At 41.2% G+C, this 23,221-nt stretch overlaps 4 protein-coding genes across 5 annotated transcripts in view; 1 reads left to right on the top strand and 3 right to left on the bottom strand.

The window, feature by feature from the left end:
* Positions 1–11,045, top strand: part of LOC145771864 (kinesin-like protein KIF15-B) — a 35,399-nt gene extending 24,354 nt beyond the window's left edge. The window contains exons 19-28 of one of the 2 annotated variants that reach the window (XM_082583609.1): positions 5,749–5,958; positions 6,145–6,273; positions 6,942–7,040; positions 7,200–7,409; positions 7,667–7,807; positions 8,067–8,158; positions 8,261–8,449; positions 8,563–8,656; positions 9,022–9,153; positions 9,812–11,045. In XM_082583609.1, the coding sequence (XP_082439735.1) occupies positions 5,749–5,958; positions 6,145–6,273; positions 6,942–7,040; positions 7,200–7,409; positions 7,667–7,807; positions 8,067–8,158; positions 8,261–8,449; positions 8,563–8,656; positions 9,022–9,153; positions 9,812–9,946 (1,431 nt within the window). In that variant the 3' untranslated portion in view covers positions 9,947–11,045. Of the gene's footprint in view, positions 1–5,748; positions 5,959–6,144; positions 6,274–6,941; positions 7,041–7,199; positions 7,410–7,646; positions 7,808–8,066; positions 8,159–8,260; positions 8,450–8,562; positions 8,657–9,021; positions 9,154–9,811 lie in introns of those variants that run through there. The other variant, XM_082583610.1, reaches the window with a different exon arrangement.
* Positions 648–3,345, bottom strand: LOC145771681 (uncharacterized). The gene is made up of 7 exons (XM_082583414.1): positions 3,281–3,345; positions 2,577–2,772; positions 2,125–2,311; positions 1,653–1,895; positions 1,288–1,459; positions 997–1,145; positions 648–787 (listed from the first exon to the last, which is right to left on the bottom strand). The coding sequence occupies exons 1-7, from the start codon at positions 3,343–3,345 to the stop codon at positions 663–665; spliced, it is 1,137 nt and encodes a 378-aa protein (XP_082439540.1). The 3' UTR covers positions 648–662.
* Positions 10,872–17,303, bottom strand: LOC145771865 (nuclear protein localization protein 4 homolog). The gene is made up of 4 exons (XM_082583611.1): positions 15,891–17,303; positions 14,217–15,555; positions 13,760–13,972; positions 10,872–11,548 (listed from the first exon to the last, which is right to left on the bottom strand). Exons 2-4 carry the CDS (start codon positions 15,513–15,515, stop codon positions 11,348–11,350), a joined length of 1,713 nt encoding a protein of 570 aa, XP_082439737.1. The 5' UTR covers positions 15,516–15,555; positions 15,891–17,303; the 3' UTR covers positions 10,872–11,347.
* Positions 15,954–21,525, bottom strand: LOC145771863 (DNA-directed RNA polymerase III subunit RPC1-like). Its single transcript, XM_082583608.1, has one exon. It carries the CDS (start codon positions 21,484–21,486, stop codon positions 17,323–17,325), a length of 4,164 nt encoding a protein of 1,387 aa, XP_082439734.1. The 5' UTR covers positions 21,487–21,525; the 3' UTR covers positions 15,954–17,322.
* Between the last annotated feature and the right edge of the window lie 1,696 nt (positions 21,526–23,221).

The following is a 23,221-nucleotide window of genomic DNA, read 5'->3' as shown; positions in this document are numbered from 1 at the left end:
GAAATTGCCTGGCTGCAGTACAAGCAGCAGTATGGGGTTGATGGGGCTTCTGAACATAAGCGCCACAGGCACATTGCATATAGGCAATTAGCCCGTTGGTGTTGGGGGTACCTTGGTCGAAACCTTAGAGTGGTTCTTCCAGCATGCGCAGTGACTTGCATAAGAACCCAATTCTCGCTCCAAAACAATGAGGACGATTTCGTTGGATTTCAACTGTAGATACCTGAAGAACAACCTAAGACTTGATATGGCTTCTTCTGAAGAAGCCATATCAAGTCTTAGGTTATATCGATATTATTGTTTGATACGTAACGTTTCGCTCATTAATAAAGTACTTTTACAAGACGCACCAATGTGTGTTATCTAGTTTGATACAAACATGGTGCAATAGGCTAATATGCTGCATTGTAAGTTACTTTATAGCGGTTAAGTATGTCCGCGATGCTATTAAGCAATAAGTCAAAGAAATGGCAATGGTGAAAAATGAAATCAATGAAAGATAAACTAATACGACTACCAATCCCAAACGAAAGCGAAATAATATACCGTACGGCGTACATTCAAAAAACACAGAAGTACATCTATAAGGTTATGAACTTTCACTGTTATTAACTGGTGCGCTTGTACAAAAACGCGACATATGATTGCTGACGACACTCTGTTTATCTGGACGTTTGAGATTGTGACATAAAGGAGGAGGGGGTTTCCCATGACAACTCCTCTGGAATGTCATTACTAGCATCTTCAACTCTTGAAGTCACTTCAGCTATAAGTTCAGCAACGTAACCTGCAAAACAAGGGTTATAAAATATATTTCCAGTCAATGTTCATCGCGTAATTTAACCGAAGCAAGCAGCTGCAACTGTCGAAGAATAGTTGGCTGAGTGTTTAGGGTCTAGCAAATGCTTATGAGTTTTAGAAACGAATAAACGCACTATTAGGTTGTTTAAGTAGACTTTAGCACATATTTCAATTTTAGAAGACATATATTCTTACTGAATGTACATTCTTGCATTATCTTTTTTAGGGTGTGAGAACCTCCTTTGCCTTTTGGAAAGGAAAGAGAAAACTGCAAATTTCCATCCTTTGTTTTAGCTTGCTCCTTTCTGCTATTTTCATTGTAATGAAGGGCCGCAAGTAACAATCTAAAGTTAAACATAAGCGTTGATTACTAATGATGACAAGCTGTTTTTTAGCAATCTCATTGCATTATAACTCTGTAGGCTTAGTACGTTCTTAAAAGCCTCTTTAACAATGGTTAGGCAGAATATTTGCTGAATTGCTTACCTGCATTTCATGGCAGCATAACCAAAGTGAAACATTTTGGGTGCAAATTGATTGACAAGACTGTGGTAAGCCTCGATGGAAAACGTCTGCCCTTCCGGGGACAATTTCGTGACATCTTTTCGTAGATTCTTGCTTCCCAACAATCCTGTCAAAGCTTCATAACATTCAGATCCTGAAAATAAAGAGTCTTGCTACTAAATTTCACATGTCAACTTAAAACACTTAAAAGCCAAGTCGAAAATTGGACAAGGTACTTTATCCAACACTGAGCGAATATGAGCAGTTAGCATGCTTTTGAAACAGCCTTCTTTTATGTCACTGCAATCACACTTGAGGTTAATAAAGACAGTAAGTACAGAACGAACCTGCTGTGAAGTACTTCCTTTTCGCAAGTGGCGGATGTAAGCACGAAGGAAACAACTCACTGTGTCCAGTATGGATGTCACATATGTGATTTGGCAGAGAGTCCCATTTAGCTAAAGCTAAATCACCATTGCCATCACTTGTCAAACCACACCAATACAGATGGTTTATAATGCTTTGTCGCCATTTCGAAACAAGCTCGAATCCCTTCTTCTTCTCTACAGCAACAAGTTTTTTCGAAAGACCTTAACCAAAGGAAATTTACAGAATTAGCGAGTTGCCTGCAGTATAAAATGGTTTATGAATGACTAGATTACTAAACGCTCCATTCACATTGCAATTACTACTGCATTTAGCAAGATCTTTTGGCACAAACTGAACTACATGAAAAATGAGTAGACTAATAGAGTTAAACTTGTAGTTTAGATCGTTAATTGTTTTATGGTTTTCTCTGCTTCAATGTTTAGCGCTTACCTTTTGCAACATGCCATATATCAAAGTAATGCGTCATTTCTTCATGATCTTCCCTAATCCACTTCTGTATCTGCAGGTGTCTGTCCGTAATCAATGTGCATATGTTGACTCCAGCACTAGAAAGGGTACTGAGACACCTCTTCAATCCCTCTAATTCCATGTGGTAACTTCCCTTCACCTCATTACTCTAAACACACATCTTACATTAGGCAGAACAGCAGTAACTACTTAGGGAAAACATGTATTCTTTATATACAATGTTCATGTAAGTTTTGGGGAGCTTTCCATTACATTTGTGATTTGCGGAAATAGCAAAATTACGATACCAGAATTGTGGGTAACTCCATTTAATATTATATATATTCATTTGATGGATGAAAATATAACATACCGGTATATAATTCAAGACACGATTTTGTTGCAAGTAGCATCGTAAGAACATGTAAACTTACCTGGACAATTTCCATGCTTAAAATACGGTTTTGCTTCACATCCATCAGAGTATAGCTTCCGTATTTAGCAGAGTGGCCCATAGAGTCACATCTTGCATCACCACCACAAATAAGATTAACATCCTTCTTTGCTTCTTGCAGTACATTCTGTTGCTTCATACTCCAGACATGGTTGACAGCAGGTATTAAAAACTTTCTTTGATGTCGAAAAAAGGTACGCTTTTCGTAACACTGAACACCCCAAAAGCGTAAAAAACGTAAAGTTTTTGTAGGTAGTGCTCCACTGAACAAAATAGAGGAACTTAACGAAATATTTCCTTCTGGTATTCCACCCACAAATGGCTGACTAAACCATTTGTAAGACTGACAGCAGTGATGGCAGATTTGTTTAACTACCAACAGTGTTCCCTTGCATGTATTGGAAGTTGTTGCTCCTGCCTTACCACATAATTGACAGATTAAAAACAAACTCATGAGCATGCTATGGAAAATCACATACTTATTTTCCGGTATTGCTTTTTGATTAGCTTCTGATCTGGAAAATACAAAGAAAATATCAATACATGTTTCAAAGTGGATGTAGCTGGACAAATTGAGGCATTCTGCCAACAAAGACCTGACCTACTCCAGCTCAATAGGCAGCTATGAACTCCAGTTAGACATTCCAAGTGTCAACACAAGCCAGAATATTATGCATCACTTACTCATTACATTCGAAAGAAATGGAATCATAAGATTCATTGTAATCTTCATCCAAACATTCATGCATGTCTTCTTCATTTTCACTATGGATGGGAGTAGAAGATTGAATAAAATCCATTACCGGTATTACACATTGAGTTGCGGCATCACTACATCTTATCGGTACATTGCATTGGATGCCTAAAACATTGCAGAAATCAAAGGTGGCTGATACAGCTAGTCAGAAATTATGTTAACTAGTACGGTATGTATGTTATGTTAAATAATGTTTACGGTATCATACTATGATTGTGGTATTGTCTCAATGAAGGATTTGCTTTTTGTCATTGCAACACTAACATTAATATTTGGTACTTTTAATGCAATGTTAACTATTTGATGACACTAAAATAACTTTAGTGGATAGTTGAAAACTTTTAGCACATGTGGAATTGTGGAGCAATTTACCAGTAGCCTACATACAATATACTTCACTGCAGTACAATAAGTTATGTACAACTTGATGAAGAAGGAAAAGGAATTCATTTTAAACCTTGGGCAGTATAGCATGATTATGAAATCGACTAACATCAATAGGCTAGCATCTAGTAATCTATTTAACAAGTTTATTACCTATACTTCTGGTGTTGGAAAAATTAACGGTTTGGGTCATTGCAACTTTGCATTGTGGATTTATAAACATGGCTTCATAAATCATCAAAGGCGAATCTGGGTTTACGGCATTAGATTGTACACAAGAACTAGTTTCCACTTGATCAATTGCTTCTTTTGTAATAGTAGAGTTTTGACCAACAATTAACTCTGTTTCCACAGACACCACTTGTTGATCTACAAGGCTGCTACCAATATTTTGGGATTCTTTCGAATGCACTGTAGTTACTTCATGTTGCAAGAGCTGAAATATTTTTTTGGCATCAGTACCACATAAAATACTCTCTAAGTAGACTGATACAGCAGTGCACTTAACATGCCAGTATAGAACTTAACATATGTGTTAATTAAAGAAAAAGTACGGTACTTAAAGGCAGTCTTATGAGTAGAAAAAAAAATTGATCATTAACACCTTTACATGTAGGCTACGAGATAATTTACTAACCTTCAAGTAGTATAAACACAAAACCTGAATAGTATGAGAGAATATAACTGGTAGGTATGCAATTTATAGGCTAACTATGGTAGCCAATTTACTTGTTGAACTTGGCGCTTTCTGACAGCACTCCTCTCTGTCTTTGCGTGTGGTTGAGCTGTAGACGTACAAGCTACGTTTTGCCGCAGGCTAAGAATCGAAGGAACTGCACGTTTCTTGAGAATCCTTTTACTGAAAGTTTAATTATCTTACAGTTAACTCTCAAGATTATTTAAAAAAAAACTTTCTTATTGTTGCAAACCTTATCAAAGGCCAACTTTGAAATAACGACAGCAGACTAACCCAATTAATGTGTGACAGTGGTAGTCTAGCTTAATAGCACTATGGTAGTTTAGTTTAGCAGTGAGCACTATTGGAAATGCAGTCTAACCCAGGCTAGGCTGTAGAAACTTACCTGCCTGAAAACCCCAATTGTACTTGTAAACTCGATTCTTCAAATTGGTCACTGTCAAAGTGTACGGAACAAATTTGTGAGCTTGCTTTAGCCTTCCAATACTTTCGGTTTTGTTGAACAAATTTCTGACATTTTTTAAACAGGTTTGGATCTTTGGGAAACTGATGAACACTTATCCCAGGCTTCGGATTATTGCTGCATCCCCAAACAACACATCTTCCAGGCATTTTTGCTCCAACAAATAACTTTTATAAATGAATTAACAGTTTACTTTGTAGCCTAAACCTCAACTAAGCAAATGAAACGTCGCTTTGAGCTGTCTTAATGCAGTATATGTCTTTATGTTGTCGTGTATTGCTTTTGCTGTGATGGTCAGAAATAAAAACAACTGAACTGAACAGTGAAAAACTACAGTACACTCTGTACAGTCCTTCATCAATTCACCGGTGTGACGTAGAAAGGGAATTTCCCGAAGACATTTTCGGAAAGGGGCTACAAAAACCTTATGTGTTGGATTTGTGATTTCAAAAAATAAAAACACACACTTTCAGCTTGTTTTAACCAATTTCGTTGATAGGGGGTGTTCATGATACTATTCCCTACAAGAATAATCCAAAAAAACTCAATCGAAAAATTCATGTCCCTAGCCCTTTAAGTTTCTTCCTCTCGTCGAGGGTTGGAGGCAATGATACGCCAAGTTTCTCTGTTGTGAGATTCTTTTACTGCAGTTTTGTAATTAAGTCCTGACCAGTCTTCAATATCATTAGTCCAAATTCTTGGTGGTCTGCCCCTATTTCGTTTGCCGTTCATTTTTCCTTCTAGTAGTTGTCTTTGAATAGAATTATTGCGAATCATGTGGCCGAAATATTTCAATTTTCTTGATTTAATTGTTTGAGCCATCCTCGTTATGAGTGAATAATATCCTTCAGGTGACCACCGGGCAGTTGTCAGAGAGTAAGAGGTTGCTGGACTGCTCCCAGCTGGAGAGAGAGGAATCCCTCAAGGAGCTCACCGATGACAATGAACGACTCCGTCGCGACATCACCGCTGCATTGTTACGTTACGACCAACAAGAAAAGAACTTGAAGGAGTTTATGGCTCGAGCGGAAATCGATGAAAAAACAATTAAAAACAACAAGGTACATTGCTCGGTGCGGCCGTTGATTGGACATGGTCATTAGCGACGCTGTATTGGTCTATCAAAGTGGAAGTGTTGAAATCGATTGCAGTGATGATAATGTTGTGATGTAATATTGCTGTCTCCGAGAAGGGATTGAACCAGCCTTCTGTATATCCACTTTAACTGCGCTAACTTTGCTATCCAGGTCGCCATGGGAGGGTTGCTTGATCAGGTGAACGAACTGAGAGGAGCTCTCAGCATGAGGGACATCAGCGGAGATGAGATGAGATCCGAGTTGGAGGATTACAAGGAGAAGATGGAAGACATGGAGCAGGTATCGGCTGCTTATGTCTCGTGATTCACTGGAGGAGACCCAATGTTCCCGCTGGAGAGTTGTAACTCCGGCCGGAGCTTCCGGCCTTGGTGACATCCACTTCATGTAATCACACACCTCCATCCCGGAGCCGGATTTGAATAAAATGACCGGAATCGGAGGTTGTTGGACACTACTTGTCGCTTTGGTTGGGAGCAGGGTTGTTTAATGCCTTGGTGGTTTGTACGAAAACTATAGTCACTTCCTTTTTGTTGTCATCGTGAGCTCCACGGTTTTGTTCAATCTGCTAACCTTTTAACCTTAATTTCAATTGATCAAAGATGCTATGAACTAATTTTACATTAAATTACGTTGGTTTTATTACGTATCATGAGTTTCTTAACTTCCTCGGAACCCAAGTGCGATTAGCTGTCCGGGAGGCGAATTTTTTTCCCACGAGATTTCTGTCTCATTGATTTTAGTCACTCTAAAAGTAAGATTTTCCGGAAGTGTTTTGAGAGATTGGTTGATTCCGATTGCGAAATAACTACAGTATTTGCCAATGAAATTCTGCAATGATAATAAAACATAAGCTTTCCCTAACCCTACTTTTTCTGAAAAGCTCTTGTGTACCGCAAAAATTAATTAAAGAAAAAAAAAAGTTCGACTTCCGGATCTTTGTTCTATAGAAACTGGAAGAGAGCCGAAGACGGGAGGAAGAAGATAAACAGAAACTCCACGAGTCGCAACAAAAGTTTGAGCAGTCAGAGGCGAAGTACAACTTCCAAGTTGGTGTTTCATAAAAAACTTGTTTGTTGTGAAGATTAAGAATGGAACACATGAAAAGTAGTAGATAGTTGACTGAATTGATTGATTGTTGACTGCAACTCTTTGATCATAAACACGATCTGTTCCTATCATGCGTCATCAATCAAGGATTGTTACAGATCGAAAACCTCCAGGACGACATCGCGAGTATGTCCGACCACTTTTCTGCAATGACCAGAGATGCGGAAGACAAGGACAAACTACTAAAGAAGGAACGGATCGATCATACCTCCCGTGTTGTCGCGTTAGAGAAGGAGCTTGATGATGCGATGAAGAATTTGGAGGAATGCAGAATCAAGATGAAGCAGCAACAGGAGAATGAGAAGAAGGTTCTCCAATTTATTGCTAAACTAATCAAATCTAAAGTCAAAGAATATTTTATGTTTTACATAAACCTTATTTCGTTAGCCGCTTTAGTCTTGTTGTGTTTCTAACCTTTCTCCCTCCTCACAACTTGTTTCTAACCTCCTTTTCTCCCTATGACCTGTTCATAACCTCCTCCTCGTGGCTTTTTCCTAACTTCTCTATTTTATCTTGTTCTTATCTTCTCCACTTTTATCTTGCAGTGTTTCTAACGTCTTCTCAGGTTGCTATCCATGATAAAGAAATGTCTCGTCTCCACGGTAACCTTGTTGAACAAACGGAACTCTATGAGGAGATGCAAGCCAGCTACAACGAAGCGATGAGGCAGTACCGAGCAGGAAGGGAGCACATATCGCAGCTGGAGGTTGGTGTGCGAGCAACTGCTATGTTCTTAACGACTGTCATGTTTTTCGAGGTTGTGTCCTTGCACAATCACAATATTGTTCAATGGCCATGTACAGTTGTACAAATGTACACTGTACAGTTACTTTATTGTACAATGCCATGTACAGCGCACAGTTACTTTAATCGACTTCGAGGTACCGGAGAAAACCCTTCAGTTATCTTAGTCAAGTTGCCTCCTACCCCGGGTCCCCTCCTTAGTTCTGAGTTGTGACTTTCAGGTAAAGTTGGAACACAAGGACGAGTACACCAGGGAGCTACAGATGGAGCATGATGAAGTCACAGAGAAGCTTATGACGGAACAGGCTTTAATGTGAGTTCATAGTGAAATCACTTGTGTGTTTTGTTAGTGGTGAGACGCAGATGGTTGTCATTTGTGCTTACTGGTTGATGTTTCTAACTTCCATCTTTCTAGGGAGTCACGCCATCACTTGAGATTGACAGAAGCTACTAAGATCCTGGAGGAGCAGCTGGATGAAGCAAAAACTTCCGAAATCATGGCTAGGAATGAGAGGAACACCATGAAGATCAAGTTGGATGGTGCTCTGGAGGAGCTACGACGTAATGAGCAGCTGCATCAGGCTCTCGTAGAGGATGTTGCAAGGTGGGTGCAATGTATCAGATTTCTCTACATCAGTAGATTGCAATGTTTTTCACACTCCGAATCATCTGGAGGTGAACATAGTTGTACCCATTGCTCATCAGTTTTCCTCGCAGGTTGCAGAGTGCCGGAAAGGAAAAGTTGGAGGTGTTCCAACAAATGAAGACCAGTTATGAGCTGGAGAGGGCCCAACACGCATTGGCCCAGGAGGTGAGTTTCGATGCTGATGTGCCTACTGGGATGTGATGTTGTTCAACGTTTATAAGATGCGATTGCATCAACTATAGTTATTTTATCAACAGACTGTTGAAATAACGTATGAAGCTTTCGTGCTTGACTAAACCGGTGTATTTAAAAGTGTGTGATGCCAAGCAAAGCCGTTACGTCAAACTTGAACGGTCTGTGACGTCATCACATCTATTCTGTGCTCAGCTGCATATGGAGTGGTGGGTGGCTCTACGGGTCATCGGTTCGATTCTTGTCATAAGCACAGCTGATATGTCGTATGCGCTGATGCCGATCACACTCAAACAACGGATTCCAACGATGCTGTAACATAACTATTGTGCTCACAGAAACTTGAAGCGGTGACGGAAGAGCGTGACACCCTCGCATCGGAGGCGGCGAGATTGGCCGGACACACAAATCACCTCCAGAAGATCCATTACATGGAGAAGCTCAAAAACGAACTGGCTGTTACCATTGAGGTGAGGAGATGGTTTATGTTTCTTGGCAACCAGACTTCAAATCCAATTGTCATAGCAACTTAACCCCCCACCACATCTTCAATCCTACAAGGCATGGTCCATCATGTGCCTCTGTGGCACCGAGCCCCATCTAGCCACCTTTCAATGTAGTCTACGACTTAGTTGCGAAATTTGTGGTTTGTCAGTAAAGTTTAGTAGATTCGATAGAATGTTCTCATGTAATTCTATTCATTCGAATTTACAATCCATATCACAGACACATTGTACCAGAATAATTTGGACAACGAACATTTCTAAATGGACAAATTATGAAAGTGCAGTAGGAAAAGTTCATGATCGAGATGGATGGCGCATTGTATCCGGCCCTCAATATGAGGAAGGAACATAATGATGATCATAACCACAGAAAGGACGTCACTGTTTCGGCCTTAAGGTCTCCTCAGTGCAGTAAATCGTACAATAGGCAGGAGCACCTTATTACTATATAAGTAATGCAGCGTGGTGATTTTTCCATTTGAGATACGCAAGGAACCACATTTGGATACTTTCACCCACTTTACCAAAGTCCTCAAACTGCCGGAGCGGTGAGCTGTGCGCAATAGATATCTCTGGGTCATCGCGTCCTCTTTATTTCTTATTAATGATGACATTTTTGCAGGAGAAGAATAGTTTCAAGTCCAAGTGTCAGCACTTGACCGAACAGCTGCGGAAGTACGACAATGAAGCTCGGTTCAAACTTTCTGTTTCCCACCAGGCTAGGAAGTCTCAATCCCCGCGGACTGCTCCGAGATAACCCGATGTATGTTTTCGAAGCCTTCACCATCCAGAGCACACGTTAACAATTCTCACTCGCTGTTGTTAGGAAGTGCGCGATGCTTTTATGTCCGAACAATAAACATTTTGTGTATAAATCACAATTGCGAAGTTTTGCCTCATGCCAATTTATATTTTGTTGGTCTGCAAAATTATTTTATTTTTAAAGATGTCTTCGATTGGCGGTTATGAACGATTGTTCGAAAGGGGATGCTTTCGACCCCACACATCCAGTTAGAGACTAAGGATATGTCGTCATGTGCTGTTATCAAGCACAGAACGAAAATCTTGAGGTGGCAGCTTCAAAGCCCGCCCGAAATTGTTGACCATCCGGACAGTCCCCGCGATCGTCGTTTGGTATTCAGCGACCATTGTTTGGGTGTTCACTTTTTTCAGCAGGCATTCAACAGAGCTATTGAGCAAACTGAAAATCTGGTCTGTTTAAACCAGGGGTGTCCAAACTGCGGGACGCAATTTTCACTTCAATTAGTATTTTTTAGCAATTAACATTTAAAAATATTTTACTTCATCTCATAAATTTTCCGAGAATCATGTCGCACCTCCACAGTCTTCGTACACGATACACCATCAGTGCAACTTGCAAGCATGGCACGGTTGCGCCAGTGTTAAGCGAGATGTGTCGCTTATGAGTGGGTGTGTGCAGGTCTTGTTCCTATCTTCAGAGATGATTTTATGTACGGTTCCCATTTTTCTTGCAATTTAATATAGTTTAATAGATTCTGCGACCCATTGAATTATTTCAAGTGACAATGCGGCCCACTATAACAAAATTTGGACATCCCTGGTTTAGATCATATCAAAATAAACCGAAGCGATATAGTCACTGTGCAAATCAAGGATGTGTTAGCTTTCTAAAAAATATGAATACCAAAAAAAATCGCCACTTGTATTTTCTTCCATTAATATTTTGTTACGAATCTCTAGTAATTTCGAAACTGATAAAATTCACGTTTCATGTATGGGTTTGACAGTTTTTATTCCTCCGTTGGTTCCACGCATGTGACGAGTTATCAATCCATGACGTGATAACATTGTTTATTTTACTTTTAGCTTATGTAATAAATCATACGAGGTTGAAATTTTCTTAGCACAGTGTGAGAAGCGGTCAATTGGCTGTAAATGAGGTTCGGAAAACCGTGATGGTGTTCAACTAACGCGAGTTCAATACCCAACAAACCCGTTTCTAACTGCAGTTCAAGAACATTGTACCAACACATAATTGACGGACAACAATCATTTCCGAACGAATCAATAAAATTTGGTCGGTTGCTTAAATAGTGAGTCACTTGGACGACTCCGTCAGGTGGCGATAGACCAAATGCACGTAGCCCGCAGGTTAAGGCGCCATTTGTGACGTCATTCACAGCATCTGAAGACTGCGTTCAATCGCCTCCCTCATGTCGTCATCCATGCTATTCGCAGAAGCGCTTCCTCCTCCTGCTGCTGCTCCCGTATGCTTCATCAGCTCCAACATGGTGGACCAACTTGCGCTCTCGCTCCAGTGAGTCGCCATCTCGTTGCTATGGTCACGAACTGCATCTAGCAGCATTCCCATCTCGTTCTAGAACATCAAACAATTATTGAGACCGAGCTCGAACACCACACGACGCCATTGTCTCACTTTTATCCTGCTGTCACAAGCTCCGCGGTGGCAGTGGACAACGAACCCAACAGAAGTTATGCTTCAACATGGGATTTAAAATCGTAAACAACAGTCATCCATTCTCTTTTTCTATAAAATCCCATGATGGTTCTGACAAACCCAACCTCAACAATAAAAGGAGAGCAGAGCTCTAGCAATCTACTACAAATCCATTTTTTTCTTTTTGTAAAATAAAATCTTTGGCTGTGGAACTCTTTCAATGTAAATGTTATATCTTTACAATGTGACATTTTGGTCATTTTTGCCGTATAAGTTCAAGTCCAAAATGTAGGTCAGAGAAAATTCAACAATGACTTAATGGGGAAAATAGTGATAATTAAGTACTGTGCTTTTAGATCATAAACAAAGCCTTGTTCGCAGAGGCGGATCCAGGTATTCACGTTAGGGGGGGCGATGTCATTAACTTTCAGGCAAGTGATCAGCCAGGCACAAATAACGACGGGGGTCTCCCCTAAAAAATTAAGATCGAGTTTGATGCGTTGAGAGCATTTCGAACACAAATAATGAAAAATTGACATTTTATAACTTAAAAAACCTTCAACAATGCTGTTGTTTAACAAAGGGAGGGATGAAGAGCTGATATGCCCTTGCCATGTCAAGTTGAAGCCTGAGCAACCTAGCCGCATTTATAGTTGAGACTGAAGGTTTCACTCTTGATTGTTTCACGGCAATTTAAAAATTGACCTCGGAAAGATAATAACAGGTAATTTTATCTTCCCAATATTGATGCAAACATTGAGGTCATAGACTTACTGTGTAACTTCGAGGTTTTATTCCTCTGACAAGTTTTGAATTGTTACAAAGAGCAATGAGGAAAGGTCATGCATACATTCAACATAATGAGCAACAAAAGTGGGAGCCAGGTCAAAACATTGGGTTATGCTCCACCCCCCGTAAAATCGCCACTATAGGCTAAGTATAGATTGTAAATTTTTATTTTGGACGAGCGAAACACTACAATTTGTGCAATAGAATGGCAGTTAAACATAGTTAAATGACAACCAAAAGATATAGTCCTCCTTAAAACGTGTCATGCGCTGTCGCTGCACCAGACAAAAAAAGAAACTAACAATAACAGAAACAACTATTTCTGTGGACTTCACAAATAAAACAAAAATAAAAAGCTACTTTGCCGGTACGGGTAATACTAACAGGTGTCGTACCTTTGACTACAACACTAAGTTAAGTTTACGGTTTCTACTGTTGGCAAATCGATTTATCACGGAGTCTGTGTCAATTAAAATGTCCCGATGCTGGTATCGTAAGGCCAATCCATTCAGTCTTTCCTCGCTGATGCTGTTCCTCAGCCAGGTTTTCAACGACCGAAGAGATGAAAAGCTTCTTTCGGCTGATGCTACGCTGACTGGCAAGGTTAATAGTATTTTTAGAAGAGAGTCTACGATTGTGTACACATTTTCATCACACGGTTAAAAAGCTTCTTCGGTAAGACTGCAGCAGTCGTCATCGGTAAGACTGCAGCAGTCGCCGAAACAGTTTTATTTTCCCACTTCTCCTTCCATAGTTGGATCTCTGAACCTAGAGCAGATTCCACACTATATACATGACGTAACAAGCCGTTGTAGGCATTGCAAATGACTTTTGTCAATGCTATCGGGTCGGTAGCCTACTTGAGCAATTTCGTGGTAGCAATGATGTTAGGTGTCAAGATGCTAAAGTCTCATTGAAAAAAATTGAGCTTTGCTGTTTCTAGATGCAATTTCAAGGTAGAATTTCAATGGTTTTAGTTCCACGTCTGACCGTCAAAGTTGCCAATAACCTGCTCTGTCCAACCAACTTATCTAGGCTAAGGGATTTATCGCTATGCTCTACAGTGCCGGTAAAAAGTTTAGAAACTTTTTAAATTTTAGTAATTTCGTTCGGTAATTAGACTCTGCGACGAAATAATAGCCTTATAGGCCTACTATGTTATTATTATAGCCTAGCCTAACCTAATCTTTGAACATGGCGAAAGACTTATTCAGCATTGCTTTCGATATGTTGTTTTCCCAATCGTATACATATAAATGAAGAATAAAGCTACTTTCTTGGGTTTTAGGGGGGGCGATCGCCCCCCTCTGGATCCGCCCCTGCTTGTTCGTTTGGACTTACCTTGAACGGGATAGTGTCGTTTGTGGCGAGGTAGAGGAGGACATGGAAGCCTGACAGCGCATCCACCAACTCATCAGGTCCGAAGTTCTTCATGTAGCTTGACAGTGCCTCCAGCGTCTGAAGGTGGCCCACTTGTTGCCGATTGAAGATCGGAAATTCCGCTTTCCTGTTGCTACACGTGTTCTGAGGGACCCGGGAGAAGGCGGTTGGGACCTGAAAGGTTGAAGGTTTTAATACCAAAGTCTGGATAAAAACAAAGCCACATCCCCTAAGCTCATCGTCAATTGCGGTGTTCTAGTCGAGCAGCTTTGAACGAAACGGTTGTTCACGCTGCTCATCAAATCAACGTGATGCTTAGTAGATTCTACACTTTGAAAGAAGACACCAAAACTACAATAACCACCAATTGCAACGCACGCGTGTGTTCTATAGATACAATACCAGAAGGTGATCTTACATCCGTGAGCAGGTACTCCAGCGGGAGGGGCCGCGCGGGCTTTGTGATCTCATTCCCGTATTCATCCTTCTCCTTGTAGTACACGTCTGAGACAAATATCTCGGTCGAGCTTTCCCTGATGTAGCCAAGCTCCGGAGCATCAAGAGTCGGAAGAAGACAGTCATCAGCCACCAGGGACATGCACTGATTGGACACCTGGTAGCCCTCGAAGGAGATCAGACCGTCTTTGTCTCCCGTCACAATCACAGTGGTGAACTTAGACCCGTAGCAGCCCCCAGACGCGAGACGACATGGATTCGGATGTTGGTTCTGGAACGCAGCGGCGGTGATGCATTCCTCCGCGGAAAGGAAGTAAGTGTCCGAATTCCTCGTGTTCTTCACAATCCCACCCTGCTTATTCTCCTGAGCGAGAAGATCAGTCAAGATCCATCCGACCTTCCGAAGTCCGAGGCTTTCGGCGATACGATCCACAACCTCATTATTGGGGTCCGGATGGAATTGTAATGAGTTTTTAGTGCTGTCCTGAGGGGGTTCGTAGATGGCGCACACTTCAGCGCGAATCCCAAGAGGGACTTCTGAATGACGAGAGTATCTCCCGTATAAGAAGCCCATCCTCTGGTGGCCGCTGATCCTCCAATAATTAAGGAATCTGTCAACTATTTCACGATTTTCGAACATAATGTTGTCAACATGGCGGAACTTCTGGCGGTTCAACGTCACAGCTGAGGGGAGGTCGACCATCGACCGCTTGGTGCCGTCAGAGTTCAACTTGCAGCCCGCTTTGAAGTTGCCGAGTTTAAAGTATTTCCCTTTGTCGACTCCAGCGGTTTGCTGGCGCATAAAGGCGTGGAAGGAGAGGAACTTGATCTCCTTCTCCTTGAGGTATTCCTCATCCCATGGTTCGATGGAGAGATCCTCTATCTTGAACATCGTCTTCGAAGCTTCATTCCTCCGGATACGGCCATCCTGTGTCCACATCTCGACATCAATTGCATCTTCTTTCGCCGTTGGTGTAGAGTCGTTGGAAGATGGCCTGCTGGCCGTTGATGGAGGGGAATCTACAGAATCTCCAAGGTCAACATCAAGAAAAATCATGTCTCCATGCTTGATTCCGTAAGAGCTGATCCGCTTTTGGCCTCTCTTGATCTCAGACTTTTTGTTTCGATCCAGAAAGACCCGACACGTCTTCCCATTCACCCCAAGCGCAGCCTCGATTTTCTTGAAGAAAGTGATCACTGTCTCCGAGCTCGACGCCTCGATGCGCTTCGTCCCTTCTTTCGATTGGACGCGAACTAACATCCTTGCATCGACCACTCCCCTGCTCCACCCACAATGTCACCTAGATACAAACATGATGAGACATTGTCACGCAACAATGACGGTTGCTCGCACAGCACGTCACAGTGAGCCGGCTATTTGCGTCACAGTAACATGGCAACGTGACCCATTTAAAGTCAAAGGACACTTCAGTTCAATAAATATAAACCGTGGCGACCAACACTGTATACAAACATTTCTGGAAAAGATCAATGAACAACAAAGTACGTGTTAAGTTTAGTGATCGGTCGAATATTATGGTATAGATTTGTTTGCCATAAGTTGGTTTTGCAAGGAGAAAAGGTATCAGAAGATGATCTTAGATGAAGACAAAAAATCCTGACAACTTGACCTCACCTTTCGTTTGGATGATCCGGGCAATAAAAATGATTAATTTATCAACATTTATCTTATCGTTGCCTGAAAAACACGAAATAAATGAACCCAGGTTGCTCAATGGTTGGATGATTACAGTTTGGTGGAGTCCAGAAAGAACGGGACGATCTCTATTCAATAACGCTGGGCGAACAATGGCAGCGATAGAATGGAAAGACAAGCAACATACAAAATGGCGATGATACAAAGAAGCTGTTCATTTCATATGTAACTGAGTTTCTAACACTTTTATCAGGGGCCGGGCGTTTCAAAAATATACGAGAAACATAAAGTCTCAAAGAAAAGTTATTGTTTGGTTCGGGATTGCCTGATGACACACAATGGCAGAACCAAGAATGAAGATTCTACAGCAGGCTGTTTTATGTGAGCACCCAGCCTTGTGAGGACGCCAGGTAGATTACTCCTCTACACAAAGAGGAAGATTGTTTGCTCATAAATGAAGCGGCAATACCACATACAAGTGAACGAATGGGTAAAAATCAAACTGTTCAAAAACCTTAATGCCGTTGTTTACAAATCCTAACAGATCAGCTGATTTACAAACCAAACAAATAATCTTGCGATTACTACAGCCCACAGCGACCTTAGTACACTGGTGGCCAATGGCCATGCCAACGTGCAGCTTCAAATTCGACTGGAGGCCGATCTGTTAGCAGCAAAAATCGCTGATAAGTTGCTAGTTTGAGTAGTAGTTAATAAACATAGTCTTTGTGTATATTTTGAGCTACTTTTGTAACATACAAAAAACGGACTAGGTTTTGGCACTTGTGCTGAAAATCCAAAAAGCGTCACTGGCAACACTGGTAATAGTTGTCACTTTTTTGAAGTAAAATTAGTTTAGTAGTGATTTGAAATTCAATGATCACACATTGGCAATATAGATTCTCAAAACAACCATTTCAAAGAAGTATAAGGAAATTTAGCTTGGAGTTCAAAATCGAAATTACATCGGCGTCCAGGTCGCACGTTGGCAGGGCCTGTGCATGTAGATCGCTGTGCTGCAGTCATTTGTACCGAAAGAAGTAAATGGTACTTTTATGATCACACAGAAACAAAATAATGCAAATCGTATAAACCCAGCAACCGCCATCATTTAGTTTGATTATTATGATTCATAGTCAGATGTTTGATCATCAAAACACGAAATAAGAATAGTCACATGAGGTCACTAAGTTTTTATCACCACAGCGAAACCAAGCATTGGAACTGATTCTGACACCAAACAGACTAAAAAATCGTCGGTTAAATGGCGAAGAAACCTTCAGGCCTCTGTAGTAACACGGATTGTCAAGTCCTTCAATACTAAACTTCATCACCAACAGCACAGTGCATACTAGTCATCCACCACCGTGTCCTGAAACTCCATAAACTGAGGTATCTCCTACCAGGCCTACTAGCTCAGGTTGAAGGAAGGTCCAGCAAAAAGAAGTTCACGTTTCGATTTCATCTTTTTGATCTTGGGCCGATTAAGCAACTTGAATATCCCGGTTCCAATATTCATGGGGATTCCCATGATGATGCATTCCGACACGCCATTGATAACGTCAGTCTGGCCATAATAAGCCGCATCGAATAAATGATCGGCCGTCTTCTCAAACGAGGCCAACATCAGTACGCTTTCCTTCATCCTAGCGAGTCCGAACCTCGTGATCCCAAGGACTTCCCCTTTGTAAGTCATGAGGTCAGCGAGAAGCATCAGATGACGCCGGTCGATGCTCATCCCATGGTTCACCATAGTGTAGTTCACCTCATTGATGATGGTGGTCCGAGCCGCTTCGATTCCCAGACACTTCTCCACCTCAATCGTGTTGTTTGAGGTCGTCTTCTCACCCACCACACCAATCGTGGCCATCACCCCCTTCAGGTTATTCCCCTCGACAAGCAGCTTATATTTCTGCTTGGTCCCAGCCGAGTCATCAACGTGGATCACCGCACGTGACACTTCCTTCAGTCCCTGCACTACCACCTTCGGTGCGGCTTCCTTGATTGTTTGAATGACATGATAGAGTGACTGCTTGGGAGTGGCACTTGGATGGATGGTGATAATGTCCTTGCTTTGAATGACAACTTGCGATGGCTTGATCGGCAATCGCGATGTGCAGAGGTTGTAGCGAACGGTGTCAGCGTTCACCTCGATCTTGAGAAGTCTGCATCTTCGCAGATCGATCTTGATGAGGATGTAGCAGTCGTCAGGTTGGTAAACTTCCTCCATTAAAGAGCAAATTTCTGCTAGAGTTGTCATCTCAATCCGACCTTTTGCTACACGAGCAACATCAGCATCTGTGTTGTTTTGTAGAGCGGCGGTGATGATTGGAGTGCTGATGTTCTTGGATGCGTTAATAATTTCCTTGATGCGAGGCACACCGAGTGTGATGTTCATGGAAGCGACTCCAGCAAAATGGAAAGTCTTCAGAGTCATCTGTGTACCTGGTTCTCCGATGCTCTGAGCACACAGGGCACCAACAGCAGTGCCTGGCTCAAGATTCGCTTTCATATATTTTGAGGAGGCAGTTTTGATGAACCTTTTTAGTTGGAAAGGGGTAATTCGACATAACTGGTAAAGTACAGCTGGTTGGGTGGTACCATTATCATTGATGCCATATCTCGTTCTTGTTTCTTGAATATCTTTAGCATATTCCAATAGAAACTGCTTCAGTTCACCTTTGAAACTTTCACTTATTGCCTTTTGCTGCTGCAACAACACTTCACTTTGCGTGGACAAAGATGAACTGCTCAAAGGGTCTTCATGAAGACAAGGGTGATTTGCTTGCACAACTTGAAGAACTCGATCAAAATCAACTGGTCGACTCTTTCCTTCCATGTCTGTGGGATCCAAACCGTCTCCTCCGTAAACAAACTGGACAATGTCACGCGTTGAAGTTCTCACTGTGAGGTCATAGTGACCACCTAGGTCCTCTAGTGACTTCATAAGCCTTCTCTGCATGTACCCGGTCTCGGCTGTCTTCACTGCTGTGTCCACCAGACCTTCTCTGCCACCCATCGTATGGAAGAAAAACTCAGTTGCAGTCAGCCCAGAAAAGAAACTATTGGCCACGAATCCTCTCGCTGCAGGATCTTTGGAGTGTTTTTCAAAGTGCGGCAAAGGTCGATCTTCGAATCCATTCGGGACTCGGGCCCCGTTTAGTGCTTGCTGCCCCACACAGGCAATCATCTGAGAAATATTGATGAAGGAGCCCTTGGACCCGCACACGGCCATGGTCAAGGGAGTATTACTTCTATGCAGTTCCCGTAAACATGCCTTTCCAGCATAGTCACGAATAACTGACAGCTCCTTTAGTATCACGGCTTCCAATGTCAACTCAGGAGTGCAACCTGGTTGGGCGGGCAACTTCCCCTGGGCAAGCGCAGCAATGTATTCATCACATTTCTTGTAACCGTCAGTCAAAAGTCCGTGCTTAGCTTTCAGCAAGCCCTCACCAGGAGTGACGTCACCGATTCCGATGGAGAAGCCGCGGTTGCTTAAGTACACGGGACAGATCCTTGCGAGCCTCCACATGGCATTTGCTGCTACTTGCTCACTGTAGTCTCGAAGCAGTATGTAAAAAATATTGTTCTTTGAACCACCACCCAACGTTGCTTTGTCCATGGCGCCAGCCAACAGTTGGGAATTGTAGATCACAACAAAAGAGTCATTAGTGCATAAATCCTCCCCTTTACCACAGTACTGCTTGCCCTTCGCTCTCAGACAGGCTTTGACTGGGCACAGGTTGTTTGGTTTTAGAATCAAACTAAATATTTGCTTTCCGGTCCAAAGTCGACATGGCTTGATCAAAGCAGGAGGAGGAAGATCGATCTTGGTCTTCCGATCCTCGTTTGCCAGGATGTAAGATATTATCCGGGCCGCTTGGGATCTAGTGAAGAACACATCCTTCTGAGTGAGGAGGTACCCTGCGGTAATGAAGTCCTGAATGGCCGCAATCAAAGGTTCCCCATTTCTTGGCGTGATCATGTTGTTTTTTGTTCCCATGAGCAACAGGGCTTCCGCTTTGGCTTCTTCTGTTTGTGGCAGGTGTAGATTCATCTCGTCCCCATCAAAGTCCGCATTGTAAGGATTGCAAACACATTCATTGAACCTGAATGTCCTGTGGTCAGCAACTTTTGCGAAGTGGGCCATGATGCTTAGTTTATGGAGAGAGGGCTGCCGATTAAAAAGACATACGTCCCCATCCATCAGATGGCGCTCTACAATATCACCATACCTTAACTCATGAGCAATTTTTTCACGATTTCCATATTTGAGAAACTTTTTCATCTTATTGTGTCGTTGTATAATAAAGTTTGCTCCAGGATGTTGCTCGGAGCCTGCAATCACCAACTTCCTCAACAACTCAATGTTGTTTCGTGTTACTTTCTCTGGATAGGTCAATACTTTGGCAACATGCACGGGAACACCAACCTGATCAATACGTAAGTTGGGATCTGGGGAGATAACGGTACGGCCAGAAAAATCAACTCTCTTGCCAGAAAGGTTTCCTCTAAAACGACCCTGCTTGCCTTTCAAGCGTTGGACGAATCCTCTTGTGGTTTTCTGTGGCTTTTGGTGGAATGGAATGCCAGAAAGTTCGCTGTTGATATAGAGAGCACACTGTAACTGAAGAAAGTCCCAATCTTCCATGATCATTGAAGTTTTAGCTCCAGTCGCTCGATGCTTTTGAATAACATCGTTGAGAAATATTATTTCTGTCAGCTTCATAGTGAGGTCGTCCTCGTTGGTCCCCGTTTTTAAATCAGTGACCACAGATGGCCGAATACAAAGGGGTGGAACTATAAGACGAGTCAAAATCAAATCCTCTGGCCGACTTGAGTGCCCCTTCATTGTAAGCAACGGGACATCCTCACTAGGAATGTTGCGAAATAAATTAAGGACAACTTGAGGGTTTAAATCTTCTTGTGCACGACTCACTAAACCTTCAATCTCTTTGGAGAGTTTTACAGCTGTTTGAAACGAGTTATAAAACTCTTCCACCTCAGGCCGGACTATTTTCTTGAATGCTTGCTTGTATTTCTCATGGGTTACTTTGAACAAGCCACATTTTTTCACTGTTCCATTCATCGCGTTGCAGTAGTAGCAAGTACGGCATTTTTTTGTCTTGGCATTTATATTTTGTCGAATTGATCGCAGTTGTAAGTAAGTCAAGCCTGGTCTCCGCAGCATATCCATGTAGTCTTTCCTCTCCTTCTCTGTCAGCAGAATTTTGCTGCAGGTCTTGCAAATCATTTGTAAAATTTTAATGATAGCTTTGAAGTAGCCAGCATGGAAGCACGGCAGCTCTAGGTCCACGAACCCGTAATGGCCGACGCAGTCCGCCAGATTTTTTCCACAAGTAGCACAGTCTTCACTCTTTTGACTGGTGCCCATCCGCCTATCAAGGACACCATACTCTGCAGGTTTATGGTTCATATCCTGGACATACAAGTTCTTACTGACGCATTGCATGTGAGCATACTGACTGATCTCTTGTGGAGTTTGAACTCCAAAACAAATCTTTCGAATTTTTTTGGCGACATCCGATTCCCGAAACTGCTCTTTCACCATTTCAACAAATTTATCTATTAGCAAACAATGATATCTATGACATCTGCAAAATATAATTAAAATGAAAATGCATCATAAAGCAATCAAAAGTGATAATGATAGATATATATTATGTTGCAATTGAAACTAAATTCAAGAAATCATCTAAAACAACCTAAAGATGACGATTGACGATCAATGAAATAAACAATTGGATATTATTACATACGGTCATACGGTAGGGTAATATAAAATAATTGAAAAATTCATCAATAATATATTTATCAGAACATTTCAAAGTTACATATATGTTCGAAATAAGAACACTTCTGTTTTATTGAACTAAGTTTTATGTTTTTCTATTTCGATTAGTTTTTACAATACATAATAATTGTAACAAATTTCCAAAAATAAACGTTTCAATAAAAACTTTTGATTCATTATTGCCACAGGCCCTATGGAAGAATGACAAAGTACAAATAACAACACATGCACCACGCCTTCTTGTGCCTTAATTTTGAGGATAACACGCAAATTGGCAAAACATCAAATCGATGAAGTATATATTCCTGCAAGTCTATTTATGAAAAATCTCACCAGAATTTTTGGAAACTGTTGAGCAAAACGTAAACACAGAATGGTTTGTGTGCAATGGCTACATAACAAAGACGAAACCAACGTATAGCACAAGAAAGTACATAAAACCAACATATTTTCAATTCTGCAAACTCAGTCTGGACAGTCACTATCAATACTATCATATATCTTACTTACTATCAATGTTAACGCAAAAACTGACAAGCTTTTTGATAAGTAGAATTTTTACCAAATTTTAGTTTTCACACATAAACAAATTGAACATAAAACAGTTTGTATTTCACTCCAGGATGCGATGAAGCAAGTTAGTTAGCTGGTTAGTTCATTAACCAGTCCAGATGGATATAACAAAGAAAATTCATATGAAATAGCTGCTCAAAGCTACCATAACTATTTTAGACTAAACTAAAGGTGCACAAAACTTTTCACTGACACCCAATCATCCCAAGTGATTGACAAAGGTGCCATGTGAAATAAAAAATGCAAGCAAATTGAATAATTTTCACGAATTGCTTGTCATTCATAAGTTAGCCTATTCATAAAGTGTCATGAGAAGCAAAAAGCATTCAATTGAATATTTTACATGCATCACTTTAGAAGTTGACCTAAGCTGCATTGGTTCATTATAATACAATCACACAAATGGCTCAAAAGGATCCATTGTTTTGATCAATGCCAAAAAGTAGCAACAACTTGTAAAAATAGTTTCGATGAGGTTTTTATGTCACAAACTTTTCACACAGATCATGCATAAAAATAGGACCATCTAATGTCAATTTCGGGTAAGTTCTTCTCTAAACAAACAGGTTTAGAGAGTATGAAAAATTCAAATTGTTAGGAAAACCAATTCCTATAATGAATAGCAACAAACAAACACGAAACACATACTCGACTACACTTGATCCATTTACAAGTTGGACTTAAAAATACTTTGTTGTCACTTTAAATACAACACTGGTTTACAAAAAAAAGATTTTTTTTCTGGCGTTTGGACTTAGGCAACTGATTTCAGGTGATTTTGGGGTGCTGAATCCGAATCTGAAGTCAGGTTTTTACTATCACATCAAATTTTTGAGATATGATAACAAAAATACTTTATTTTTGCCAAAAGTGGAAGATTTGGCGTTGCATTTACTACCAACATATGCACTTTATGCAG

Source organism: Aplidium turbinatum, chromosome 6 (genome assembly GCF_918807975.1).
Source record: "Aplidium turbinatum chromosome 6, kaAplTurb1.1, whole genome shotgun sequence".
Taxonomy (NCBI): domain Eukaryota; kingdom Metazoa; phylum Chordata; class Ascidiacea; order Aplousobranchia; family Polyclinidae; genus Aplidium; species Aplidium turbinatum.
The sequence above is the reverse complement of the archived record's forward strand: the minus strand, read 5'-3'. Positions and strand labels throughout refer to the sequence as shown.

Bases quoted from the DNA above. Each gene is read 5' to 3' on its own strand.
- LOC145771863 (XM_082583608.1), bottom strand. From the start codon at position 21,486: ATGGTGAAAGAGCAGTTTCGGGAATCGGATGTCGCCAAAAAAATTCGA.
- LOC145771681 (XM_082583414.1), bottom strand. From the start codon at position 3,345: ATGCATGAATGTTTGGATGAAGATTACAATGAATCTTATGATTCCATT. The intron at 1,460-1,652 runs GTTCGTTCTGTA...CTTTATTTTCAG, and splicing joins AAGGAAGTACTTCACAGCAG to GATCTGAATGTTATGAAGCT. The intron at 1,146-1,287 runs GTAAGCAATTCA...GTTTAACTTTAG, and splicing joins TATGCTGCCATGAAATGCAG to ATTGTTACTTGCGGCCCTTC.
- LOC145771865 (XM_082583611.1), bottom strand. From the start codon at position 15,515: ATGTTAGTTCGCGTCCAATCGAAAGAAGGGACGAAGCGCATCGAGGCG. The intron at 13,973-14,216 runs GTAAGATCACCT...TCAACCTTTCAG, and splicing joins TGGAGTACCTGCTCACGGAT to GTCCCAACCGCCTTCTCCCG. The intron at 11,549-13,759 runs GTAAGTCCAAAC...TTGATGTTCTAG, and splicing joins ACGACACTATCCCGTTCAAG to AACGAGATGGGAATGCTGCT.